The sequence below is a fragment of the Accipiter gentilis genome, chromosome 12 (genome assembly GCF_929443795.1).
Source record: "Accipiter gentilis chromosome 12, bAccGen1.1, whole genome shotgun sequence".
NCBI classification, from domain to species: Eukaryota; Metazoa; Chordata; class Aves; order Accipitriformes; family Accipitridae; genus Astur; species Astur gentilis.
In genome coordinates, this window is record NC_064891.1 from 13,057,957 (window position 1) to 13,082,319 (window position 24,363).

Below are 24,363 nucleotides of genomic sequence, written 5' to 3' on the forward strand. Positions count from 1 at the left end.
TTTTGTTTGTGCGTATTTTTACTTGTCTCAGGTGTTTATTACAGAACTGTGGTTTTAAAAGCTAGGCAATTTTTGGTTTAGTCTTCCATAAGTATGAGCAAACTCTTCCAAGAGAAATATTGGCTGAGAGGCATTAATATTTGTTGGCTTATTTTAAGTTTCTTTTAAGCCTTAAAGCTACATCTTAAGCCATGCTAGCTCGTACAGTCTTGGGAATTCATGATCTGGACATTTCCTGTGCAATCTTCCATTACGATGAAGCTCACCATGATGAAAAGATAATTTCTTCTGATATTGGATGAATATCTAATATTACTGGAGAGATGACAGTGGGAGGAACAAAAGATGTATACGTGTAGGGGTTTGGATTTTTCTTTCCCCTGTTGCTGCTCTTATAAATGGGATATAGTATTACTTCATTGTACACCTGTTTTCTTCTTTTTTTTGGTGACTGAAAGAGTTAGAAAGTGTAGTGTTAGAAATGTATATTCATCTGGCCTCGGATCAGAATATCTGCTGTTTCTATTCATGGACCTAAGTCAGCGTTTGTTAAACCTAAAAATGTTGTTATTTGGTATCACTGCACATAGTTCATTAGTAATTTTTCTGAAGGCAAGAAAGACTTCAGTCATTGGGTGCCTTATAATCCACGTGTGGATAATGATAGCCAGAGGCATAAAGTACACTGGTTGATGTGGTGAGCCTAGAAATAACGTTTGGGCTTTTTTGCTTTCTTGCAATACAGGAAACCAATGCTGTACATGTAAATGTTGGTGCAGGATCATATTTGGAAATAAATATTCCCATGACAGTAGGTGAAAATGGTGAGTTAAGGCTAAGCTTAATTTCTTTTCCTAATGTTTTTCCTGAGCAGTTATCTTCATTCCTTTTGTGTGTGAATGTCTTGTAGTGTTTTTCCCTTTGTGACTATGAGATGTATATTCTTATGTAAAGGAACAAAAAGTATATCCTTGCAAGTTATTAAAGCATGTACATATCTAAATAGTTAAGTTACCTCCATGTTTAGGTTAGGAAACACAAATTTCTTAACTACTAGACAGTATATCATTTAACTCTGTGTGTATTGAAGCAGATTATGGATACATTGTCAACTTGAAGAAGGAAGACTTCTTCAGTAGCATTAGTGTAGTAGTTGAATCGTGCTGAGAAATGCATTATGAAAACTAATTTAACAGTAGTTTGTTTAAACAAAGCAAATACCAAAATCCAAGGTGAAATGGAAATAAATGTAAAGTTACGGGTATGTTCCTTGCATTTACTCATCTCGTTGGCTGGTTTGAAGCCCTTTGCTAAATTGTTTGTTCTCATGATTCTTTCTGGCATATTTATTATTCTGCAACTTAAACCAAGATCTCCAGAACCTGAGAATTTCCAGACCCAGCAATAAGACTTTTGTCATCCTACATGAAGGCAGAACATGTTAAGCTCTTTGACAAACAGTAGAGGACAGAATTACTATAGTACTAATTTCCATCATGATATTTCTTGATTGTTAGTGAACTGCTGAAATCACTGGTGAAAATTATTTAAATATTGTGTAACTATTATATCTGTATGATTGTGTGTTATATATTTTGTTTGCTAGGCTATTCACCTACAATTAAAGGGCAGCTTCTACATGTTGATGCCACCAGCAGTATGCAGTACCGGACTCTTTTAGAAGCTGAAATGCTAGCTGTAAGTTTGCATTAATAAGCACAAAGCTTCAGTTCTAGAGGACTTTTAATAAAGAACATATTTATTTGTCTGTAGAACAGTTCTTTAGGTTCTTAATACAGAAATATGCCTTTTGAATGGGTTTTGCAAGACCTTGATATGTAAGGAACTTATGTATACACACATAACTATGCACATGTGTAACTTTTGGTGACTTACATAATTTATATGCCAAGTTATATGTGTTTTGAAAGCAGTGGAGGGATTGGAGTACCATTTACAAATATTGCCTCATTTACTATTTGTCATGTGTTCATAAGGCTTTAACTTAGTAAACGATTACACTTGCTAGCTGTGCTACAGAATGTGTGCGCATAAGTACTTAAAAGTGCTACAGAGTGCTTAAACTACTTGAGACAGATTTAATACTGCATTGTTCTTTTTTTTGCCTAGTATTTCACTTCTGTAGTGCTGTATTTCTGTAGATTACCTTTCTCACTGGTTTTTAAGTGACCGTATTAGAATGATGTTTTTAATGTTTAAATTTGAGCATCATAGCAATGGTTGAAGAATATTCTGAGGGATTTAATCTTTAGTTTATTATGAGAAGTGATCCTTTTAATGAAAACTTTGGTTCATAAATTGCTGCTGCAAGATGTATCAGAAGCTCGTAGTATACCTTTCCAAATAAATGAATACACTAACACTTGACCTTCAAGCACAGAAAGAGAGATTAAATTATTAAGGAACTGGAGAGGCCTTCTGTTCATCCCAGCAGGAAAACAGTTTTAATTATTCAGCAGAGTACATACGTGAAAACTGCTGAGCTACAGGGTCAAGCATTGTCATCTTTTCAAGTAATTCTGATGTTTTAATGTCTTGTTCACAGTTTCATATTAATGCCAGCTATCCCCGGATATGGAACATGCCACAGACATGGCAATGTGAACTTGAGGTTTATAAAGCAACCTACCATTTTATCTTTGCTCAGAAAAGCTTCTTTACAGGTAACTTCTTTGCTAAATAAGTTACATATCAAATTAAATATTCTTTCTTTAGTATTTCTTTTCAAATTTTGCAAAGGTGTACAAGGTGAGGTACTCTGATTTCACATAGGATAACAGATTGTTTCTGAGGACAAAGTTCTTGATGTTTTCTGTTGCCTGTAAGCGTCCAAGTACGTGATATTCTTATATTTAAGTAGAGATACCAAATAATTTAATTTTCTAACATCTAAACTAAATTTGATCTTCAGTTATGTTAAGTGATCTTAAATTTCAAATGAATTTATTTCTCTCAGAGTTATTGATTTGTTTAATATTTGTCACCTAGGATATTGATTTCTCTGATCTCTCTCTCTTTGGCTGACTGATTTTCAGCTACTTAGGCTTTAGGTCATGTCCCTGTGGCTGACAGTTGACGAGAGAAAGTAATTTGCTCTTTAGAATTTTGGCTGTGAGGAGGAATACATGTGCACAAGGCAGTACAATGTGATACAGCATCACCAGACTGTTGCTGAATGTTCCCGCTGCAGTAATGGAAAGAATATAGCCCCATCCATGTGGCACTGCCTGGGCTAATTAGCCCTGCTGGGAGGAAGGATTAATTAGTGCAGGCATAGTGCCATGCTAATAAAGTTATCCTCCTAGTGAGGCTGGAGCCATTATCTGTGTAGTGTTGCAGTACACAGCATAGTCTACCAGTCTTTTCAGAGCAAACATGAACTTTTACAACAACACTGTTTTGCTGCATTAGAAAATACTACTAATGTACACATTCAAAGTATCAGAGTGGAAAATCAAAGGCAGGCAGTTGGTAGTCCAGTGCTTTTAGTTTAATACGTAACTTTGCTACTGAACAAAACTAAACCAGGAAACTTAATTAAATTGAAGCTATGGCTTTCCAACTTAAAGAGCAGGTGAGAAGTAGGAGGTGGATTCATAGCAAGTATTTGTGAAATATCTGCCTGAGAAGTGGATACTGTGTATTGTTCTTAGTTTCCATTTTCTGTAAAGGAGCAAACAGTTAATATTTACAATTTATGAAAAGCCAAAAACTTAAACCAAGAAATCTCTCACTTGATTGCTACTAACTTGTCTTTTATTACTTTATGTGGGTTTAGATTTGATCCAAGACTGGTCCAGTGATAGTGCACCTGATATTTTTTCATTTGTTCCTTATATGTGGAACTTCAAAGTCATGTTTCATCAATTTGAAATGATTTGGGCAGCAAACCAACACAACTGGATTGACTGTTCCACCAAACAACAAGAAAATGGTGAGGTCACTTTTTTTATTTGGAAGAAGAGCACATACTACAAAAATATGTATAAAACATTGAGAATATATAGAGAGAGTACAAGAATTATAAAAGTTTTACTAGAAAAATGTGTGTTCGGTGATAACTACCCATTTTGCTACTGTTGATGTGCATAAACCATCCTAAAACTGTTGTAAGTTCTAACTTACTTCTTACAAATGCATACTTTTTTGGGGGAGAGTGCAGTTCTAGATCATGTTTTAGCATTCATTTTTCAAGACCCTTTGAATCTTTGATTTAGTACAACAGTTTGCAGAGAGCAACCATCAGGTCTTGACGTATATTCAGTAAGCTAACTGAAAACAGTGACGTGGGAATAAGTTTTCTAAACAAAGTTGGAAAAAATACCATTTGAACTCACATAATGAGAAATGTCTGTTTCCTGTTCATTTCAGAATAGGAGATAATGCTGCTGATTCTAGCCAAAACTAAGAGCTACATTTCAGAAAGCCAAAACTTTGTTTAATGTGCAATTTGGCTTATATGTATTTCAGTGGTCTACACTGTACTAGAATCTTATAATTTCAATGTGGAAAGAGGATGGTTGATTAAAAATCATGAAGTCGTGTTCCAGTTAAAAATAAGGCTCACTGCTTCATCAGGAGCCTGACGAACTTTCAATGTGTGTTTTCTTGTCCAAAAACTGGTATGTGAAGCAATACAGGAAGTCATAAGATGTTAGTTACAGTTGTTTTTATTGTCTGCTTGCAATTTCATTGTGCTAAGTACAGTGCCTTTCTATAAAAGACAAGCTGTAGGGAGTAAATACTTTCAGAATACTTTAGTACGATGTGCTCTAAATACACAGTAGTTAAAATGGCAATTTCTTACGTCATGACTTCTTGAATACCTTTTCATTATTTTTGGCTATATGTGTGATAATTTGTTGAACAAAATAGGGAGTAATTTTGACAAATTTTTGTTTGTTTTTCCTCTTCTCTCCCAGTTTATCTAGCAGCTTGTGGAGAGACATTGAACATTGTTTTCTCTCTGCCTTTCACTGACTTTGTTCCAACCACATGCAATACTAGATTCTCTTTAAGGGTAAGTTCTTTCCCCCCTTGCCCCTTTTGTCTTCTAAATGTGAGATAATTTCCCTACCTTCTTCAGTCAGGAAATTTTAATAAACTCTTTCCTGAAAGAAAAGTACTCTCTTTCACTTCAGGTTCATACACTTTTTCTTTAAGTAACCCAGAGGTAAATGGTTTCTGTTGCTTACATGAAGCATCTAGTCATAGGTTGTTTTAATTTATATATACGTATGTATACTCAAATAAAAATATATTTTAAAAAGATACACATGTATGCTTCATACATACATATGTACACACATGTAGTATGTATATTTACTATATATACTTAGACCATGTGTGTCTATGTATATATTTTACCACTTGGAACTCTGTTCCCATTTATTTAGAAAATGTGAAAATCTAATGTATGTTCAAAGATAAAAATCAAATACTGGAATGGGTACCCCCAAAGCATTTTGGAAAGCCATCTTCCAGATTTTTAGAGTTTCTGCAGAGTAAGTAATGATGATAAAGTGTTTTTAACAGGCGCAGCTAATTCTTTGAAAGACTGTACTTCTCGTCTTCCCTAAAATAGAAGCAATCTACAGCTACTAAAAATAAAAAACTAGTTGATCGTGATGTTGGTTATTTTGTATAATTTGATAGCAAAGAAAGCAATGTTTTATCTAATTTTTTTAAAATCCTGTGGTTTAGTTGAGATGTAGGGTAGCCTTGTGCCAGTCACTTAACTTTTGCAGTATGGCTTGAACAACAGAAGAACAGGAATCATTAAAAGACATGCCCCTGTGTTTTACACATTGCTGTGGTGTGTTGTTATGTGCAAGTTACTGGACTTTTAACTGTTCAGAACTACAGAGCCCTTGGGGTTGCCCTAGAAATTGTTGGGAGCTGTGGTCAGCAGTCACATGTGAAATTTGAGATTCTTGCCTCATTTTGCCTGTAAAGTGAAGACGATGGCACATATGAACATGCAACTAGCATGAACGTAATTTAACTTTTCTGTTACTACTGTTTTTTAGGGAGAAGATGTTGATCTTCATTTGTATCTACCAGACTGTCATCCCAGTAAATATTCCCTTTTTATGTTGATGAAAGATTGTCAGCCTAATAAAATAAGTCCTGAATCTTGTATTTCTGCTGAATGTCAAAGTGGTCAGAAAACGGGAAAACCCAAATGGAGGAACATTACTCAAGAAGAGTGAGTTTTACTGTGATATATATTTATGTCTTTATATTGGCTCTTCATGTTTACTTATTTGTTTGTGATGAAAGCAACCTTATATGTTCATGGAAGATATTTAATGAAACTATTGTACTTCAAATAAAAAAGCATGATGTTTCTTTTTGAAAGGGCTGGATGGGTTGAATGCTGGACAGTCCCGAGTGTTGTGTTTACAATTGACTACTCATGGCACCCAATTTATCCTCAGAAGGCAGATGAGCAGTTAAAACAATCCTGTAAGTGTCACTACCTTTTTCTTGTTAGCATGTTTCATTTCAGGATCTGCTGTGACTTTTTTTGGATCCAACTGCTTAAATTTGCAGAAATGAATTTTGAACTGAAGTACTATTACATGTCATATGGGAGAATGCTAATCTTTAGAATGCACCAGGTTTGATTTAAAAACTGAGAGCATCTTGTGATACAAAATTTCAGAACGTGTCCCAGTTCCCTGTGTAAAAGGAGGATACTGTCTGTATTTCACTTCTTGTTCTTAACAAAGTGGATCTCTTAAATGGGTTGTTGCATAACATAAAATATCACTTGGTATATTAAATGTAAAGTACAACATTTTTGTCAGTATCATGTTCCTTAGCCTTTCTAAGTCTTTTCCCTTTGACTGTTGTAATGTTGTCTTATGATTTAGATGTTTAAGTATACTACATATGAGATATAATAACATTGTCTTACCTTTATGGATCTGAAACTCTGAGAATTCATTGTAGCTAGCACTGTTGAAGTGAACCACGGCCATCAGATACAAGTGTTAGATTGGTAAGTCTAACACTAATTTCTAAATAAGAATTTTTAGATTTTAAATGTCTAAACAATATTTCTAAATAAATATTCTGTAAGTATGTGCTTGCAAAAAAGGTTATAAAATACTTAAACAGAGATAAAAGTAAGTTATTTTAAATGCAGGGGGAGGTATTCAGGAAGTTATGGGATTACATAAATGTCTTTCAGGTTGAGATGCTAGAAGCAGAACTATGGAAGGAGAGGTATTAGAAGAATAATGACGGCTAATTTGAATGGGCCTCAATCAGCAGGTGTTAGAAGACATGGATAGCGGTTTTAGGTTTTGAGTTCCAACAATTTAAATCTAAAAGACTCAAATTCTGGAGGACGAAGCAGAATAAGATTCATTTTGCAGGTGTTCATTAAATGCTCTTGTGAGACTCTGTTTAGCTTGTGTCAAATACGCATAGTTTGAATTTGAAAACATTTACTTGTAATAGTAGCAATTGAACCTGCATTTGAATTTTTCTACATACACAGGTAATTTTTTTCTGTAGCTTCCTTGCTTCTAATCTGTGATGCTGATGGAATGTGTTTGTTACAGCAGCAACATCTGTACTTTATTTTGAGTCAAGCCATAGAACTCTTTAAGTCTCTGAGAAACAAGTTTGTTGTATTACAAGAGATGCAGATTCCAAAAAATTGGTCATCTCACTGTGGCATTTAGCTAATTTGTAATACAGAAAATAATGCGAGCACTGAGCAAGCATTGTAGGCAATAATGGTAAGTTAAAGCCTTGAAGGTTTTCTGGCTACAGGTGTGTATTCACTGTAGTTCTGTATGTGCTGGTTCTTCCAGTTGAACTGGCATCTGAAATCTTACTCTATCTGGAGCATCACTTCTATATGGTTTTTCCCACAGAGTTCTTTACTTCCCAGCAATTGCTTTACATCTCCAAAGCACTTCCATTTATTCACTTCCTTCTCATCACCTTTCCTCACCTAAAAAAGACAAAGCACTTTCTTCTCCCTAATTCCAAATGAAAAGGAGGGATAGGAAGTAAGATTTGAATTTCCAAAATGTTTTGTGACTAGAGTAATTGAGTAGTTTGAGAGGAAATTTTGGCCTACAGAGCTACCAGTTCAGAATAGGTTTTTAGTATAACTTTTGCAATTTTCCTTTTTATTCACGTTTGTTTATTCTGCAGTAGATGTGTGGTTGTGGGAAATCTGTGACACTGAGATGAAAGTATGTCCTTGTTTAACTTGAAAAGCAAGATAAATAAATTGATTTTTTTTTTCAGAACTTGAAGGATTGTTTTTCTCTTGCCTAATTAACATTGACTAAAATATTCTATATTTTCCTGTCTTCCCATAGTTACTAGATGTGAGAAACCAGTTCTGTAGCATAGACATATTAACATAATTATACAATCCAAACTGGAAAGCTGCAAACAGTTGTATATTTAATACACATTCATATCTGCAGAATTTTGTCCATCAGAAGCCTAACTTGTAATCAAAATCTGTTTTCTTCTTTATTGTGCTCCAAAGTGTCAGAAATGGAAGAAACAATGTTATCTGTGCTAAGGCCATCACAGAAAACAGCTGACAGTGTGATTTCATCTCCCACGGCTTCAACCCGCCTTCCCCTTGACCCCTCAGAGCTGCCCCCAGATAAGCTCCACGTGGAACTGGAACTCTCCCCAGATTCCCAGATAACCCTGTATGGACCCCTGCTCAAAGCCTTTCTGTCCATAAAGGTAGGCATAGGAACACAACTCCTGAAATTTATGGATGGCTACATGTTGGAAAGTGAAATAATTCGTTTGAAATGGAAAATTATAATTCTGCAGAATACGTGAATTTAGATGAAAACTTTCTGTAAATACTAGTCTGGAAGTACTTCATTTGGTGATATGGCATAGCTGAGATGAATTCAGTTGGCACAGGCTTATGAGAAGACTTCCAATATATGTATGTAGTCCCATATCAGCATAGTTTTCCTTTCAAGGAACAGTATATGCTCTGGACCTCATGTGCAGAAAATGTCATCTTTGACTTTTGCAGTAGTAAAAATAAAATAAAATTAAAAAAAAATTGTGATTAGGGCTAGAGCTTATATTAACAGGCACTTTTATGGAAAGATGTCTCACAACCCATGCTTTTAGTGCATTTTAAGTTCTGCAGAGTGTCCTAGTTGTTTGTTTGGTTTTGTTTTAATTAGATTCTGTGAAATTTCAGGAGTTAGAATCGTGGAGGGGAAGGACATGAGAACAAGTTTAATTTTAAAAGCTACTTCAATAGTGAAGAATTTCTCATCCTTTTCTTGATGTTAATATGCTTTAAAATGTTTGTTAGTGTTGCTTATGTTGTGTCCTCTTCTGTTACTGATCTTCAGGGAGGCTAGAAACAGTTTTAATTTCTTCCCACCTCCTTCACCCTGCCTTGTTATGACAAAAGCAGAGGTGATTGAACATGTTGCTTCTATTTGACTAACAGTGAAATGCTGGGGTTTTGGTTGGGTTTTGTGGTTGTTTTATTTGGTGGGTGGTTTTTTGTTTGTTTTTTAAAGATCTGCTTTAGCCTATGCAGATCTAGGCTAAGGTAATGCTTCTGGAGGCTTTCATTTTGGGTCAGGGAATGAGGAATTTTGAGACAGGTGATCGCTATCAGGACTCATACTGAAACAGTCATTTTTATGAATTTATTTAAGGTATTGCATGTAAGCAATGAATAGCAGAAAATACTCCATTTTTGTAGAGTATAGGATGTACAAATACACTCATTATTTTTTCATGTTGCCACTAAAGTAAATAGGATTAGAATTGGGCCAGCATTGCATCTTGAGGTTTTAATTTCTTCTGATACAGAGGAAATGTGCCGATGTTTGAATTGTTTTTTGAGCTCTTTTGGAGCCCATAAATTCATGAGATGGTTCTGTGTTTCTAAGCAGAACAGTGCTTCTTTGGTGCTCTTTGCCTCTGGAAGTATATGTAAACAGTGCTATGTTAGATCCCTTGATTCTATGATGATTTAATTTTTTTAGGTGCAGATTTCTCAGATTAAATCTAGCTTTTTTTTAATCTTCTAAATCTCAAAAGAAAATTTAGATTAATAGGTCGTTTTTGAAAATGCGCATTTATTGTTCTTTTTAGTATTTTTGTGACTGTGTTTACAACTTGTCCAGCTGTGCTGGCAGCTTCTCTTAATAGATTTGGGGGGTGGTGGGTGTTATGCTTGTTTTCCTCATTTGTGGTTGAATTGTTTTTTTCAGTTTGTTTTCATTGATCTTTTTTAATACGTGCAGGAGAGATTCCTGGACATGCATTGTTCATGCAGTTTTGTTAAGCCTTCTTATTCTTGGGAGGTAGTTTTTTGGCGTAGCACACTGTTTCTTGCTGAAGGGCTTACTGGCTGGCAATGAATGATTTATAGGTCCTTGTATTCCCAGCAGAAGGTACCAGGAGTAAGTTACTGGAGTTCTTAGCACCCTCTGCTGGGTCTGCCTTATAAAAAATATTTCAAGGTCTGTATTATAACGTCAACTTTTATCTTTTCCCTTTGCTAAAAAGCAAAGCAGATTAACTTTGCTTAACTTCTGAGGGTTCTTTGGTTTGGCCACAGAGCAGTGCTTAATTCATGTGTGTTAACACCAAAAATACTTCAGTACAAGATGGTAAAATTACATGTCCAGAGGAGTAATTATTTCAAGGCCGATAATGAGCTTGCCTTTTCTGCAGACCTTTTTCATGGACATGGGTACTTTGCAGTTGCTTGCTTGCTTTCTGTTGTACACTTCCTTTTTGCTTGCTTGCGCTGCAGACTTGTGTTTGCAAAAGAACAAAGAAGATTTGGAAAGCAAATGAGGCACAGAAAAGGGAAGGAAGGGAGCAAGAAACATCGTAAGATTCAAATCTGTTTCAGTTTAATCTTCAGTCTAGCACTTATATGTCCGCATCTTGCAGATCACCAGTGGAGTTTGTAATAGTTGGAACATTTCTGTCAATGTGAGAGGCCAAGGGGCTGAATTACTTTCTAAGAATGAATGAGGGAGGAAAGTTTGTGTCTGTGTTGTAACCTCTTTGGTCAGAAAGGATTTTGCTCCACCGAATGCTTAGTCCCCAACACTTCCCATGTACTGAATTAACAAGGCAATATAACCTGCACAATTCAGAAAATTCTTGAGAGTCTAGCCTTTTATTTTTAAGGTAGGGAGGAGGTGACAAAGCAACAAATTATCAGAAATCTGATTCTGATGCACTTAATAGATAAAACACAGGAAGTTGATTTTATTTGTTTTTAATTAGTGATGGATTTTCTGTTTCCCAGTAGAATTCGGCAAAGGTACTTTGGTCTTAGATAATTGAGAGGGGTTGACTTAGAAATAAGGTGGGGTTTAGACCCAAGGGGAGAAGCATTTGTGAACTAATATTTTAGAAGCATGTTTAAGACTTTGAAATATGTTGATAACAAGTTTCAGAAGGTTGGATGAGAGTGACCTCCTGCAGGATGTTTTGCGTTTTCTCTCAAAGTTATCTGTCTTTAAAAGCACAAATCCTGTTTAAAATGTCAGTAGTAGTACTTCAGAATAGTTATGTGTATTGCGTGCATCTAGAATACCAGTACTTTGAGAACTACTGGGAGCCCCTTCTTTTCCTGCAAAGCACATGGCCTAAATTTGCTCACTTAAGGTATCTGTTTTTCATAAAACAAAAGTATGTGTGTTTCTTTAGCTATATGTTGTAGCTATACTTCTTATTTTAGGGAGGGCTAACATGCAGAAAAAGGTTGGATTTGTATTTCATTACATTGTGTATATGTTTTTAATTTGTTTTCCATATGGTCGTAACAATTCCTTTTCCTAGGAAAATTATTTTGGAGAAGATGACATGTACACTGATTTTGAAGAAGTTATTTCAAGCCCTGTTTTGTCACTGTCAACATCTTCAAGCTCTGGATGGACAGCTGTTGGAGTGGAAAATGACAAAAAAGAAAATGAAAGTTCAGTCAAGCCAGTTCACCCTCTTACTTTACGACCATGGGATATCACTGTGCTTGTTAATTTGTACAAAGTGCATGGGCGATTACCAGTGGTAAGTACTTTAGAATCTTAAAATATTTTGCTTCATGTAATTTTTTTCACCTAGTTTCATAATCTGGAGTTAAATTTAACTCCCTGGAACATTAACTTAGGGTGGTGCTTACCAAAGCGTGTGTATAGTCTCTACTAAAATTGTGGCTATCTAAACCAATTTGAGACGTGATTTATTTTGCTTATCTGGGAGGCAGAACTGGATAACTTTTTATGTGATTTTTATTCAATGAACTTGATTTTGTGTGATAATATTTTTGATTGACCTTTATGATTTCTCTGCTAATTAGCAAAACTCTCTTCTAGTGGTGCATTCTGCTCTGTGCAGTTGCATTCTGAGGGATCCCCAGGAATTAAAATAAGAATCTAGATACAAAATTGGGTTCACCCAAAGGGGTCTGAATTGCTGTTGATGTAATTGTTGAAAGGGTTTTGAAATTGCACAGGCTTCTTTTTGAGTATCCACTTGGAGGAAAATGAGCGTACTTCCTGCCCACAGGTTTGCTTCTAATCTTACGATTTCAGCCATGTTGTGTAGTTTCAGTTTCTGAAACAGATGTGTTTAATTTTTATTTTAGCATTGCAGTCCAGATGGTCCGGAGTGCCCTACAGCTTTCTTGGAAAGGTTGTGTTTTGAGATGAAGAAAGGATTTAGAGAAACAATGCTTCAACTTGTACTGTCTCCAGTGAATTTGTTTCTGAATGACAACTATCAGGTAGTAGGGTGTTTTTTATGTGTTTTGTGTATTTGTGTTTGTATTGTGGAAGTTGTGATGATTATAAAATTGAATTAATTTTTATTAGGCAATTTTCTATTGTACACTTCTAAAGTTTATTAAGGCTTATGAATCATAAGAGGTATTAAAGAAAAATCCAGTGCAATTTTTTTTAAAAATCTTTATTTCTGTCCAGTTTGCATTTTAGTGAAATGCGCAAAAGAAGAGATTGTATACTCTTAATTTTGCTTAAAATCTTTCTGGAGAAGGTAATTTAGGAAACTGAGGGTAATAGTCAGACTGGTCTTAGGACCAAACCATTGGGTGATCTCTGGTTTGTGCGTGGGGATTTTTTTGTTTGTTTTGTGTGGTGGTTTGTGTTTTGGGTTGTGTTTTTTTGTGGTGGGTTTTTTGGGTTTTTTTGTTGGGTTTTTTTTTTTTTTTTGAAAGGATTGGGTTTTAAAAGATACTGTAAATACTGCCACATGTAAATTTTGTGCAGTGGCTGGGTATGTTTCACTTTTCTAAGCGTATAATTTTAAAACTACATGTGTTAGTAAATAGAATAACTGCATCTTAGCCTAAATCACACAGCTGGATCTGTATCTTATGGTCAAGATACTGTTATAACCTACAGTCTTCCTCTGGAGGAGGAGTCATGAGGCGTACTTCATAAAGAACTTAATGAGACAAAGTTTAGTGTTGTTTGTGTATGCTACTTTGATTTTAGTAAACTTGCAAAAATTGCCCATGTGGATGAATTTAGCTCAGTGAGGAGTTCAGGCTGAAATTTGTTAACACAAGAAGTTATCCTGATTCAGTGCAGGTTAGTGAATAGCTGGAGTTCTTATTTTGTTTATGCACGTATTAGTTGCATTAAAAGCACTATGATACTTAGACTTTGCCTGAGAGATTATATGGTTTTCAATGTCTGTGTCCTGAAATACGTTGCTGCCAATGGGCTATATGAAATAAAATTACAATTATTTTTATCTTATGCACATTCCAGAGTTTGAAAACTGGAATACTGCATACAGATGATGATGTATGTCACCCTATTTTTTTACTCTTATGTCAGTAAGCTAATGAAAGGAGTTGTTTGATGCTTGTTCAGTCTTTCCAAATTTGGATCCAGTGCGCCACAAGCACAAAAGTACCTTAAGTATAACCACTGACTGTAAACTAATAGATAAAGGAATTGGAAGAAATAATGAACTTCCTTGATGGCAAAAATTTAAATTACATCTTAGGAGGTTCCATGTTAGCTCTCATATTTTTGAGATGTTATTCTGTTGACCTCTGATTAGTAAAGAGGAAATCCCCGATGAGAATGTAGAACCTAAACATCTTGGTTTTTTTGGTTGCAACGCTGCAATTGTCTTTAGCAGCAATCTGAAGAAAGTGATGGTGTGAAGTCGCAGGAATTGCAGATGCATCATCTATATGGGATTAATAGAGCTGTCTTTTTAGAGAGCTGGGGAGATTGGAGGTACTGACAGCATGGTGGCAGGCAAAAATTCCATTTCCCTCATAGGTTTTGTCAGGAGCTAAGTATCTGGATTGCATGGCTTATTTTTCAATTGAATGAAGTTGTCAGAAGGCGCAGTTGAAGCTGATGGCATTTACAGCTTGAACATACAAACCTTTATGTAATGAAAAATTGCATCCTATGAATTTCCAGTTATGTTTTCCAAGTCCACTGGAAGGTTTTTGTATATTATTTTTTGTGGTGGTTTGTTTTTTTGTTGTTTTTTTTTTGTTTATCGTGTGAGGAATTCAAGCATTTGAATAGCTGCTTATTTAAGAACACAATCTATTTTGTGCAATGAGACCCTTAAATGTTGTTCAAACCTGTAACTTAATTATTGTATTGCAATTCATGTGTACAAGGAAGCAGAAATGGGGTTGCAGGCAAAACCTTAATTTTTTTGGACTTTGGTTTTTTTATGATTTCATTTCACAGCCCTGAGATTACTGCGTGACTTTTTTTCCAGTATTTTTACTGTTTAGACTTGGTAATGCTGTGGTTACATATTTTGCCTCAGGTTTTCTATGTTCTCTTGGTTGGATTTATTTTAATACAGAAACATTAACTCAGACAAATAAAGACTTCTGCCTGGGAATGTCTGTTGTTTGAAATGATAGACATGCAGGGTGACATGTTTTTAAAAACACTGTGAAGAAAGTTTTGATCAGTTATGTGTGTTACTATTACCTAGTGTTAAACTTTGTATTAATTCTTGCCATTTCTTGTTGGAAATGTTAATATTTTGGGTTTAAAAAAAAATTACCCTTATTCATATTATGTATCTCCAAAATGCAGTTTGATACTTCTCAGTTCAACCTTAAAGTGAGAAGTTCGTAGTACTAGTGTATATAGAACAGGAATTGTGTCTCTGCCTAGCTGGGCAAGTATTGTTGCTTCATGTTTCTCATTCATATTGTTTTGAAATAGTTTCTGAGTCAAGATATAGGTCGCCAGTGATATCAAAAGAGTAGGGCATGTTTCTTCTTCATTAAGCAACTCCAAAGGGTTTGCTGACAGTGGAAAACAAACCAGGCAAGATAACAAGTTGAAAAAACTGAACGAAAGAGAAGTTTTGCTGTTTACTTTACTGGGTTTAATCCACAGCTTACCTCCATGCAGTCACAAGCTTGTAGTGTATGCTTGTGCTGTTTTTATCTTTTCAGTTTGTTCTCTGGCTGGTGGAGTGATATTCTTTTGAAAAGTATTACATCTGGATTTTCATATCTGCAAACAAGTAGCTTTGCTTTAGGTAGCTGAGAAATACTTTGGTGAAAAGTGCAACTTAGAGGATAGCCTCTGATGTTTGTTGTTTGGGGTTTTAAATTTACTTTTTTTTTTTTTCTATAATGTGTCAGCTTTCTCGTAGTAGCAAACCTTCATAAGTCATGGTTTTTAACCTCTTGATCACTTCCATTGTTAAAACGCTTTTAAATTCCTTTGTTTATATTTTATTGCAGCAATATTTAACACATGGTGTCTAGATGTCACTGTGTGGAGTTCACCACGGGAAGGTTGTTGATGATGGTTGCTAAAAAAACTAAAACAAACTTGGGTTAGATAAACTTCCCCCTATTCTGTGAGTGTTGCATATATGTTGTTGGATGGGTAATGCTGAGAAGTCTTGGGACTGTCTAGCTGTACAGAAGTCAACAGGATTTAAGAGGTGAAGATCAATGCGTAATGAAATATCTCTGGCTACAGTTTTTGCACTTTCTATTGATGTATTCATTGCAAATATTAACTTTAACTTACTTGTCCTTAACAGCGACCCGCAGCAGATGAAGTTCTTCGAGAGGGTCACATCAGCCTGTCAGGTCTGCAGTTACGTGCTCACGCAATGTTTTCAGCGGAAGGCCTGCCTCTTGGAAGTGATACTTTGGAATATGCATGGCTGATAGATGTACAGGCTGGCAGTCTTACAGCCAAAGTTACAGCACCACAGGTACTGTCTAGAAACTATTAGCTTTGAAGTATTACCTTTCTTCTTTCTTGTAAAACTGGCGTAGCATGGATTTTTGGAAAGCATGTGATCTTGGCTTAATTTGGGTGCATCTGTGCCTTAAGTAACCTTAACTTTATAGTTTGAAAATCTAATCATTTCTGTAAATGGATAGGAGATGCTCAATGAGCTGAATCTGATATTTGTCTTCAATCTGGGTGTAATATGGTGGCTAGTATTATATGAGAATTTGAAAGTATGATGGTAACAGAGCACGAACAAATCGGTAGTGAATACTGTTGTCACTACATATATGTTACATCTGTGTATGTTAATGTACTTTAATACTGATTAGAAAGGCAACCACAGTATCTGCATGCACTTTTAAGTGGTTTAATCACAGAGTAAATAATGCTTCTCTGTAAATAGAGCAGGTGTTTTGGGATGCTTTCAGCCATAAACTAGGTAATGTGATGAAGAGGAGAAAGGAAAATCTGTTCAAAGGGTTTAAGTATGACATGACTTAGTTGTCTGTGACTTCCTCTGAGGTTACTTTTATTTTGTGATGCTGACTTCTGGAGATGCAGGTTTGTTACCCCTGCTGGTTAACTCTCTGGGAAGGACAAAAGAAGTATTCAGTTGTGATTGCAGCAGTCTGAAGGGCAATTTGACCCTCAGATGCAAGGTTCTTGGAGATATGTTGGCATTTGCATGAAGGGATGCAGCCGGCAATAACGATATCAAGTTGAGCATCTGGCAAGAATTCAGCTTACAGATAAAGTTCTGGCTTTCCATAGAAAGCTATGGACAAAGCCACATTTTTCAAGTAGGAGACAAATGAGATAATTTGTGGGAGCGTAGTATGGGCAGGCCTCAGCAGGAAAGTGGCTGGTAGCTCAGTCATGCTGCTCACTGCATAAATTCTGATACTTAGTCCCACTGGAACATAGTTTGCTTTCACAGTATGGGATTCTCTTAGGTCAGTCTTAGCACTAACTCCTCCTAGTTTTACCATTTGTTACTTTTATTTTTCCACATATAATAATGTCTCCAAGTATACAATAGGCAGATCACTTCGATTTATTTCTGGTGTGAGCTGCCAGGTCTTTAAAAAAGGTTGCTTTGTCAGTGTATTCTGAGACATGAGACACGTACATAAATTCTGTTTAGTAGTTACTGTTTGGGTTGGTTTTGTGGGTTTTTTTTATTGTTATTTTTTTAAGACTTCTACATCTTCTTACTCCTCTAAAAATTGGCATTATTTTCTGGGATTAAACGCATATTTCATGTGACACCTGCAGCAAATAAAGTCAGAACAAGGCATACAAGCAATTTCAGTAAATCTAATGAATAGACTCCACATATATTTTCATGCTACATATACAGACTTTTGTGGCAGTATTTCCCCAAATGCTACCACTGATTTAGATAAGCTTTAGTATTTACTCCACTGCTCTATGCTTCAAAATTGAACTTAGTTGATTCAAAGTACTCTAAGGTTAGAGAACATTTCTAAATGCTTGATGCAGCTGAAGGATTTTCCTCCCCATACAAAGCCATTCTCGATTGTATGCTTCATACAGGATTTTTCTTTTATTTTTTTGTTGTCAGTACTGCTATGGAACAGAACTTGAATTTGCTGTTTCAGGGTCATTGGCTCTTTTCCTCCCATAGAGTGATGTATTGCAAGAATTTGTGAAGGGACAACACTAAAGGGAGGAGGAGAGATTTTGTGCAGGACAGTCATAGCTATATTAAATTCCATTTAAATTACTGCTGATTTTAAGTGTCCTTTCCTTTGGCTAGCCAAAGAAAACCCATTACCCTCGCATGATACAGACAGACAGTCATGAATCATTTCCTTTATGAATGAGCTAACGATACAAAAAGACTTAAATCTACAACAGGCTAATTACTAGGTCTAGTGAGATTCAGCAGTGTTCTGGCTAGCCAGTTTCCTCCTATGCTTTCTAAATGTAACTCTGTTACTTACATACAAGGAAGTCTGACATTTAAATTATGAATGGTAATAGAGTAATTTTTTCAAGGTAAAAGGAGGGGAGCTCTGTCTTTACAATGAAGTTCTCAATTGACTGTAATAGCAAAAGCTGTTTCCTTATATTAAGAAATAATTTAGGAAATTGTTTAATGTCACAGTGTTTTCCATGAAAAACTACAGAGACTTGCATGTTGTGGTGCACACAAAAATAAAAATCAATCTTGAATAACAGGAAATAGACTAAGTGTAAGTAAGGTAGTGCAGCCAGGATGTTATCATGGGGTCTTTTGTTTTTGCTCCTGCTCATCTCCCAACCTTTGGTGATGTTCTTTCAGTACTCTGTCAAATAACAAAAGTTCATTTTGCGTACTTATTATTAGGCAATGTGTTGTCACTTGCTTACAGCTTGCATGTCTTCTGGAATGGGGACAGACCTTTGTATTTCATGTGGTATGCCGGGAGTTTGAACTGGAAAGGCCAAAATCTGTAATAATATGCCAGCATGGAATTGATCGTCGGTTTTGTGACTCTAAGGTAACCTTTCATCCATCTTAATTGTTTGCTATATTTGCACAAGTTCTTTGGAACAGTTTAGAAATCCAGCCTAAAAGTTATAAAGACACACGGAGTTTATAGTCAGATTGGATGTTCCCTTTGATAAAGTATAGCTAATTTTGCTTTAGAAAGAAAAGCGGTTCTCTCTGGATTTTCCTGTGGATATGCACAGTGTTTTTGTGCTCTTTTAATTGTTTTGAGAAACGGTACCCACAGAAGTCATGTCTAGTTTCTCACCTCTACTGTCACAGTTAAGAGCCAAAGGTCATACTCCAGTGTCCCTTAAGAGACAAAGGTCATACTACCTCTTGTGCTCCTGGCACATTTCCCTGGTACTTTTTCATCCCCTATCCTCTGTTGCTGAAACAGTGCTTTGCTGGGAGACTTAAGCTGACAGTTTATAGGCTCCATGCGCCTTTTTTTTTTCTTTTCTTTTTTTTTTTTTTTTTTTTTTAATTTTTTTTTAAACATTGTACTCTTACTTAACCATCATGTCGCTGTGGATTCTGCTTTTGGTGTTTGTCTCTTCAAATCCATGTGGACGGTCACTTGAAGACCAAGGGAGGTTTGCCATATATTAAGTGTGAATCCTGGATTTCATCTTGACAAAGACTGGAACAAAACAAGGAGGATGTCATGTTCTCTATTAGGAGTCGAGACTTGATTTGCCTTTTGCTGGTGGAAGCCAGTAGAGCCAACTGGGTCCCCTGATACTGCTGGACAGCAGAATTAAACATGCACTAGTGAAAATGAACCTCAGCACAGAAACACCCTATCTCACACTCATGTTGATAGTGTAGAATAAGTAACTTTTTATTGCTCTAGTTTTAGGCCTCTGTTAAGCAGAACAGAAATAAAAGGATAAGCAGAAGTTAAACTAAAACTCCTAATGTATGTTTAAATCTTTTTTCTTTTTTTCTCCTTTTTCTTCAGATGAACTGTGTTCCTGGGCCATGCCCAACATCTGATGACTTAAAGTACACTATGACACGCTTAGCCATGGATGGAGCAGATCTGTATGTGGTAGAACATGGCTGTGCCACCAATATAAAGGTAAAAATATTTCTCTTAACAGCAATTAAAATACTTCTTTGTCAACAGAGTTCTTGGTATTTTTCTGATAGAATAGCTACCTGAATTTATTGCTTGCTTACATGCAATTGACTAAGCAAACCTTCTGAAAATTCAGGTGATAAAAGGTTGGCTTGAACTGAACGAGGAGTAGGTCAGTTTGGCTTCTGCTTAGTAATTCCATTAATGATCTTGGAAAATGGTAAGGAGGAGTGGATGTCTGCCAAAATACACATGGAAGCTGCAGGTTTGGTGTAAAAAAAAAATTAAGAAAACACTGGGCAATATAAATCTCAGTTTCTGTACCTGAGAGCTAATAAGAACTTGTGCTGTAAGCTAGTAACTCAGCAACTGGAAATGATTGATATGGATTGCACACAAGTCAATGCTTGATAACTCATGATCGTCTTATGTGATACAGCTGTTTGAATTAAGATTTATCTTTGGTAGAGATGGGAGAAGTGATAGTGCCACTGCCTGACTGCTCTAGAATACTGCATGGTGTATCCTCTGTTCCAAAAAGGATGTGCAGAGAAGAGCTGATATTCTCTCTATTATCCTATCATACAAGAGAAAACTGGAATAATTTACTCAATGTAGCAAAATATAAGTTAAGAGACAGTTAAATTATGGTAACAACAGAAAAGGAGAAAAGTGCTATGCTGGTATAAGTGACTAGTAGTTGTGCTGTCCATTAATAAATTTGGTTTTAAAAGGTAGAGTTAACATGTAAGGTTTTGGGGACAGCTTCACAGTATGAGCAAGAATTTAACTGAAGGAAAGTGGTAATTGTTTTAGACATTTTTTAAGGACACCGTATGTTGTCATTTGAATGGCTTGCTGCCTTGTGGCAGTTAAAAAAATGTGTTTGAGTCTCCAAATTCTTTTGAGTCCAATATTACAAAGCACCATCACAAATATAAACTGTGTTTGGAGGCATAAATATGAATGGCAGTATTTTCAAAGGCATCTTAACCTAGAACCACTGTAGAAAATTATATCCTGAATGTGTTTCATTCAAATTTAAAAAAAAGGTGTCCAGTGCTCTTTTATAGTCTGTGACAGGGATGGGAAGTAATAATTTAATATTAAGCCTGTGGGTAGCTCTTCAATGGCCAGTTTCTTTTTAAGCTTTCCTTCTTTTCTCTGTGAAAAGTTTGAAAACTCGATCTGAAATTTCAGGTACTTCATGGTGGCTTTTTGGAGAGGACTCAAGCTGTGCTGGGAACTTGGTCCAATGTCTTCAGATTATTTAAATTTTGAAGACTTAAGTATGTGTGGCAGGGCTATGTCATCTTTTATTAGTGTACACCGGTGTCGGGGAGGATTGATAGTGTGTGGGCAGGTGGCTTAGTTGTACAGTGACCAGTTTCCACAGCGAAGTGCGGTGGTAAAGCAAGAACTTCTGGTTCATCTTTGGAGAGGATTGGCTCGTGCTGGTACTGTGCTTTTCATAGGAGAGGGGCAGTCTCCTCTTTGGTTCAGCAAAATCCTGGAGTTACGCCACTACAAGAAATGGAGTGTGATCTTGCAAGGGCTACTGTAAGACAATTCATATGGATCTTAGTTAAGGTTTAGGATCTGGAATTTCCTGAGTTTTTCACTGTTTAACATGGCTGTCTCACTGAGGTATTTATTAGTTGTAGAGTTAATACATCTTTGTATTCAAAGTATATAATGAATGTTTTAGACTGAGGACACAGAATGATATATATCATGTCAAATCATATATCTGATTTTGAAACTTTCAGATTTCTTGGTTTTTAGATGGCAATGAAGAATTTAATAATGATTTAATTTTTTAAAGGTTCATTACAGCATCTGTCCAAAGTTGAGCTTTTTTTTTTTTTTTGAACCCTTTACAAAAGGAGACTCCTAAGTAAAGGTTTTATTTTTGTTACTTAAAAACTGGCTGAAACTAATTTCTAAGCTTGCTGCCTTTTGTGTGTGTGCACGTGCTTGCATATAAAACTGGTTCTCTGTCTGTTTTGGAGAGAGTAGTTTCTTGAGATCTTTCTGGAATGTAGTAGGTGCTGTGTTAACTGGTTCAAGGCTACCCTTTCTTTATTTCACTCATGAATAATCAGAATTTGTGTTTTAAATCATGTTTTCAGATGGGTGCTATACGTATTGCAAACTGCAACCTCCACAATCAGTCCGTTGGAGAAGGTGTAAGTGCTGCTATTCAAGACTTTCAACTGCGACAATATGTTGAGCAGGTGAACAATTGCAGAACTGGTCTTCAGCCAATATTAAGGAGAGCATATTGGCTGGAAGCTGGGTCTGTCAACTTGGGGCTCATCACCGCTGACATTGCTTTAGCTGCTGATCATCCTTCTAAACATGAAGTGCAGAGACATTTCTTAGAAACACATGATAACCGAACTAAGAGGTAAGAGATACAATTGAAGAAGATGCGTTTGAATTTTCTGGGGTGTGTAAGTTAATACATTCATCTAAAGATGGAAGATTTTTTTGCTTTTGAGGGTTTGTTTACATAGATTACAGTTTCTTGTAATTTTTTTTTTTAAGTATATTGAATGCTTAGCTATGGGGTTGGTGGTTTGTACGTGCTTGGACTATACAAAATCATATGATTTTTGCAAAACTTACTTTTCCTTCTGCCTTCCCTTATCCCCCAAAATGAAGGTCAGCGAGAGGAGGGAATCAAATTTGTCCTTTGTTCTCGAGCTGAACTGAAAACAGACCTTAAAGAGTCCTGAGCTAGCTGATGAGCAGCTGTGAACAAGATGCCTGGTGTAACTGTGATTTGTGTCTCCCCAAAGAGCAGTTGCCTCTGGCATAAGCAGCATACACCAGTGTGGATGTGTTTGCAGTCTTGCCTCTGTGCAGAAAGAAAGGGTTGTTACTATTAACATGTATTGTGGCAGGTGGATGTAATGTATGCCTCAGCATGGTTGCTTGAGTACTGCATATACATTTGTGATTTGCTCCTTTGTGGAGCTAATCCTTCCTTTTATGTCTGACATCTGTGTTTCAGATACAAATCTTACTAATTCATTTCATGCCAGGTGAAATAGGAGCTCACATACAAGAGGGGGATATATTTTAATCTTGTTTTCACTGAATTTAAATGTACTAAGGCTGATGTGGTCATGTTTTTGTTTTGTTTTCTGGTTTTCTGCCTTTGGATAGGTTGTGGTTTTTGTGGCCTGATGATAATTTGAGGAACAAGAGAAGTAAGAACAAGTGTGGCTGTCTTGGTGGCTGTCGATTCTTTGGTGGCACGTTAACAGGACTAGATTTCTTCAAACTTGAGGAACTGACACCTTCAAGCAGCTCTGCTTTCTCAAGTACAAGTGCAGAATCTGATATGTTTTATGGGCAGTCTTTACTGCAGCCAGGAGAATGGATAATTACTAAGGAGATTCCTAAAATTTTAGACGGTGAGAATGCATTGTACTGTAATTTTACTCTATTTTGCCCAAAAGTATAATTTCTTAACTGCATGTTAATATTTATAGTCTTTCCAGTTCTGATCAATGAGTAGTACTTGTTGTGCCCTTGTGCAAGAGGTCTTGTAGTGGCATGGGCCCTTCTAAGAGCTGACAGTAGCTTGAAAGTAGCGAGTAAGCTTTCATATGCTAAATTTTTATATTAACATGCAACTCCTGAGTAAAAAGAAATTTTTTGACTTGCATGTGTTCTACTTATATAGAAAGCAGTCTACCAAGACAACCTGATGTTTTGCTGCTATGATTTTATTCATTTTTGTAGTACAACATGCTACTATGTGTATGCACTTCAAAACAAGGGCTTTTATTTAATAAGGGGTTGGTTTTTTTCAGTGGGTAGGGAAGACACCATTGCAGTTGTGTTATCAGATGTTCAATTTTTCTTTTCTGTTTCTGATCCTAGGTAAAGGAAATGGTGTAAAACGAAAAGATTGGGATTGCAGATCTGTGGGTATAGAAATAGAAAGAAAAGCACAACATCTAAGTCTACAAGTGCCATTGCGCTCCCACAGCTCCTCATCATCTTCGGAGGAAACAAGCAGTTCCAGTGCTGCACTCCCCTTGCTTGCAGGTGAGAAGGACAGCCCATCATCAACTACTGAGGATCACTTGGGACAGAAGGAGTTCTTGTCTGGTGCAAAAAGGGAAGATGGTCATGGAAGGTTAGTACTCTCTGTCCAGGTAGAAATATAATTCTACTCTTGAACATGTTGTGACAGAAAACCCCCTTATATTTAGCAATTTATAAAGTGTTGGTTGTTCCCTAATGCTACTGCTGAAATGTGTATCCTGGTTTGAATGCAAATTTGGATCCCTCATAGGGGATGATTACCTGATCTGGGTAGAAAATCCAGCATGTAAGACAACAGCACTTGCCGTTCATGTTTGTTTTTACATCGCCTATATGTAGACAAGTGGACTACTAAGTGGCAGAATTTAGTATGTAATCGGCATTATGAAAATAATTGTTATGCTGATAGAAAGTCATGGAAT

At 36.2% G+C, this 24,363-nt stretch overlaps 1 protein-coding gene across 17 annotated transcripts in view; it reads left to right on the forward strand.

Moving 5' to 3' along the window:
* Nucleotides 1-24,363, forward strand: part of BLTP1 (bridge-like lipid transfer protein family member 1) — a 127,065-nt gene that overhangs the window by 30,608 nt on the left and 72,094 nt on the right. For all 17 annotated transcript variants that reach the window (XM_049815140.1, XM_049815142.1, XM_049815144.1 and 14 more), the window contains 16 exons: nucleotides 746-824; nucleotides 1,607-1,698; nucleotides 2,567-2,684; nucleotides 3,800-3,955; nucleotides 4,944-5,041; nucleotides 6,051-6,229; nucleotides 6,383-6,489; nucleotides 8,546-8,754; nucleotides 11,860-12,087; nucleotides 12,665-12,802; nucleotides 16,096-16,272; nucleotides 18,674-18,802; nucleotides 19,757-19,876; nucleotides 22,009-22,286; nucleotides 23,051-23,301; nucleotides 23,774-24,032. In XM_049815140.1, coding sequence (XP_049671097.1) covers nucleotides 746-824; nucleotides 1,607-1,698; nucleotides 2,567-2,684; nucleotides 3,800-3,955; nucleotides 4,944-5,041; nucleotides 6,051-6,229; nucleotides 6,383-6,489; nucleotides 8,546-8,754; nucleotides 11,860-12,087; nucleotides 12,665-12,802; nucleotides 16,096-16,272; nucleotides 18,674-18,802; nucleotides 19,757-19,876; nucleotides 22,009-22,286; nucleotides 23,051-23,301; nucleotides 23,774-24,032 — 2,618 coding nt within the window. The remainder of the gene's footprint in view (nucleotides 1-745; nucleotides 825-1,606; nucleotides 1,699-2,566; nucleotides 2,685-3,799; nucleotides 3,956-4,943; nucleotides 5,042-6,050; nucleotides 6,230-6,382; nucleotides 6,490-8,545; nucleotides 8,755-11,859; nucleotides 12,088-12,664; nucleotides 12,803-16,095; nucleotides 16,273-18,673; nucleotides 18,803-19,756; nucleotides 19,877-22,008; nucleotides 22,287-23,050; nucleotides 23,302-23,773; nucleotides 24,033-24,363) is intronic.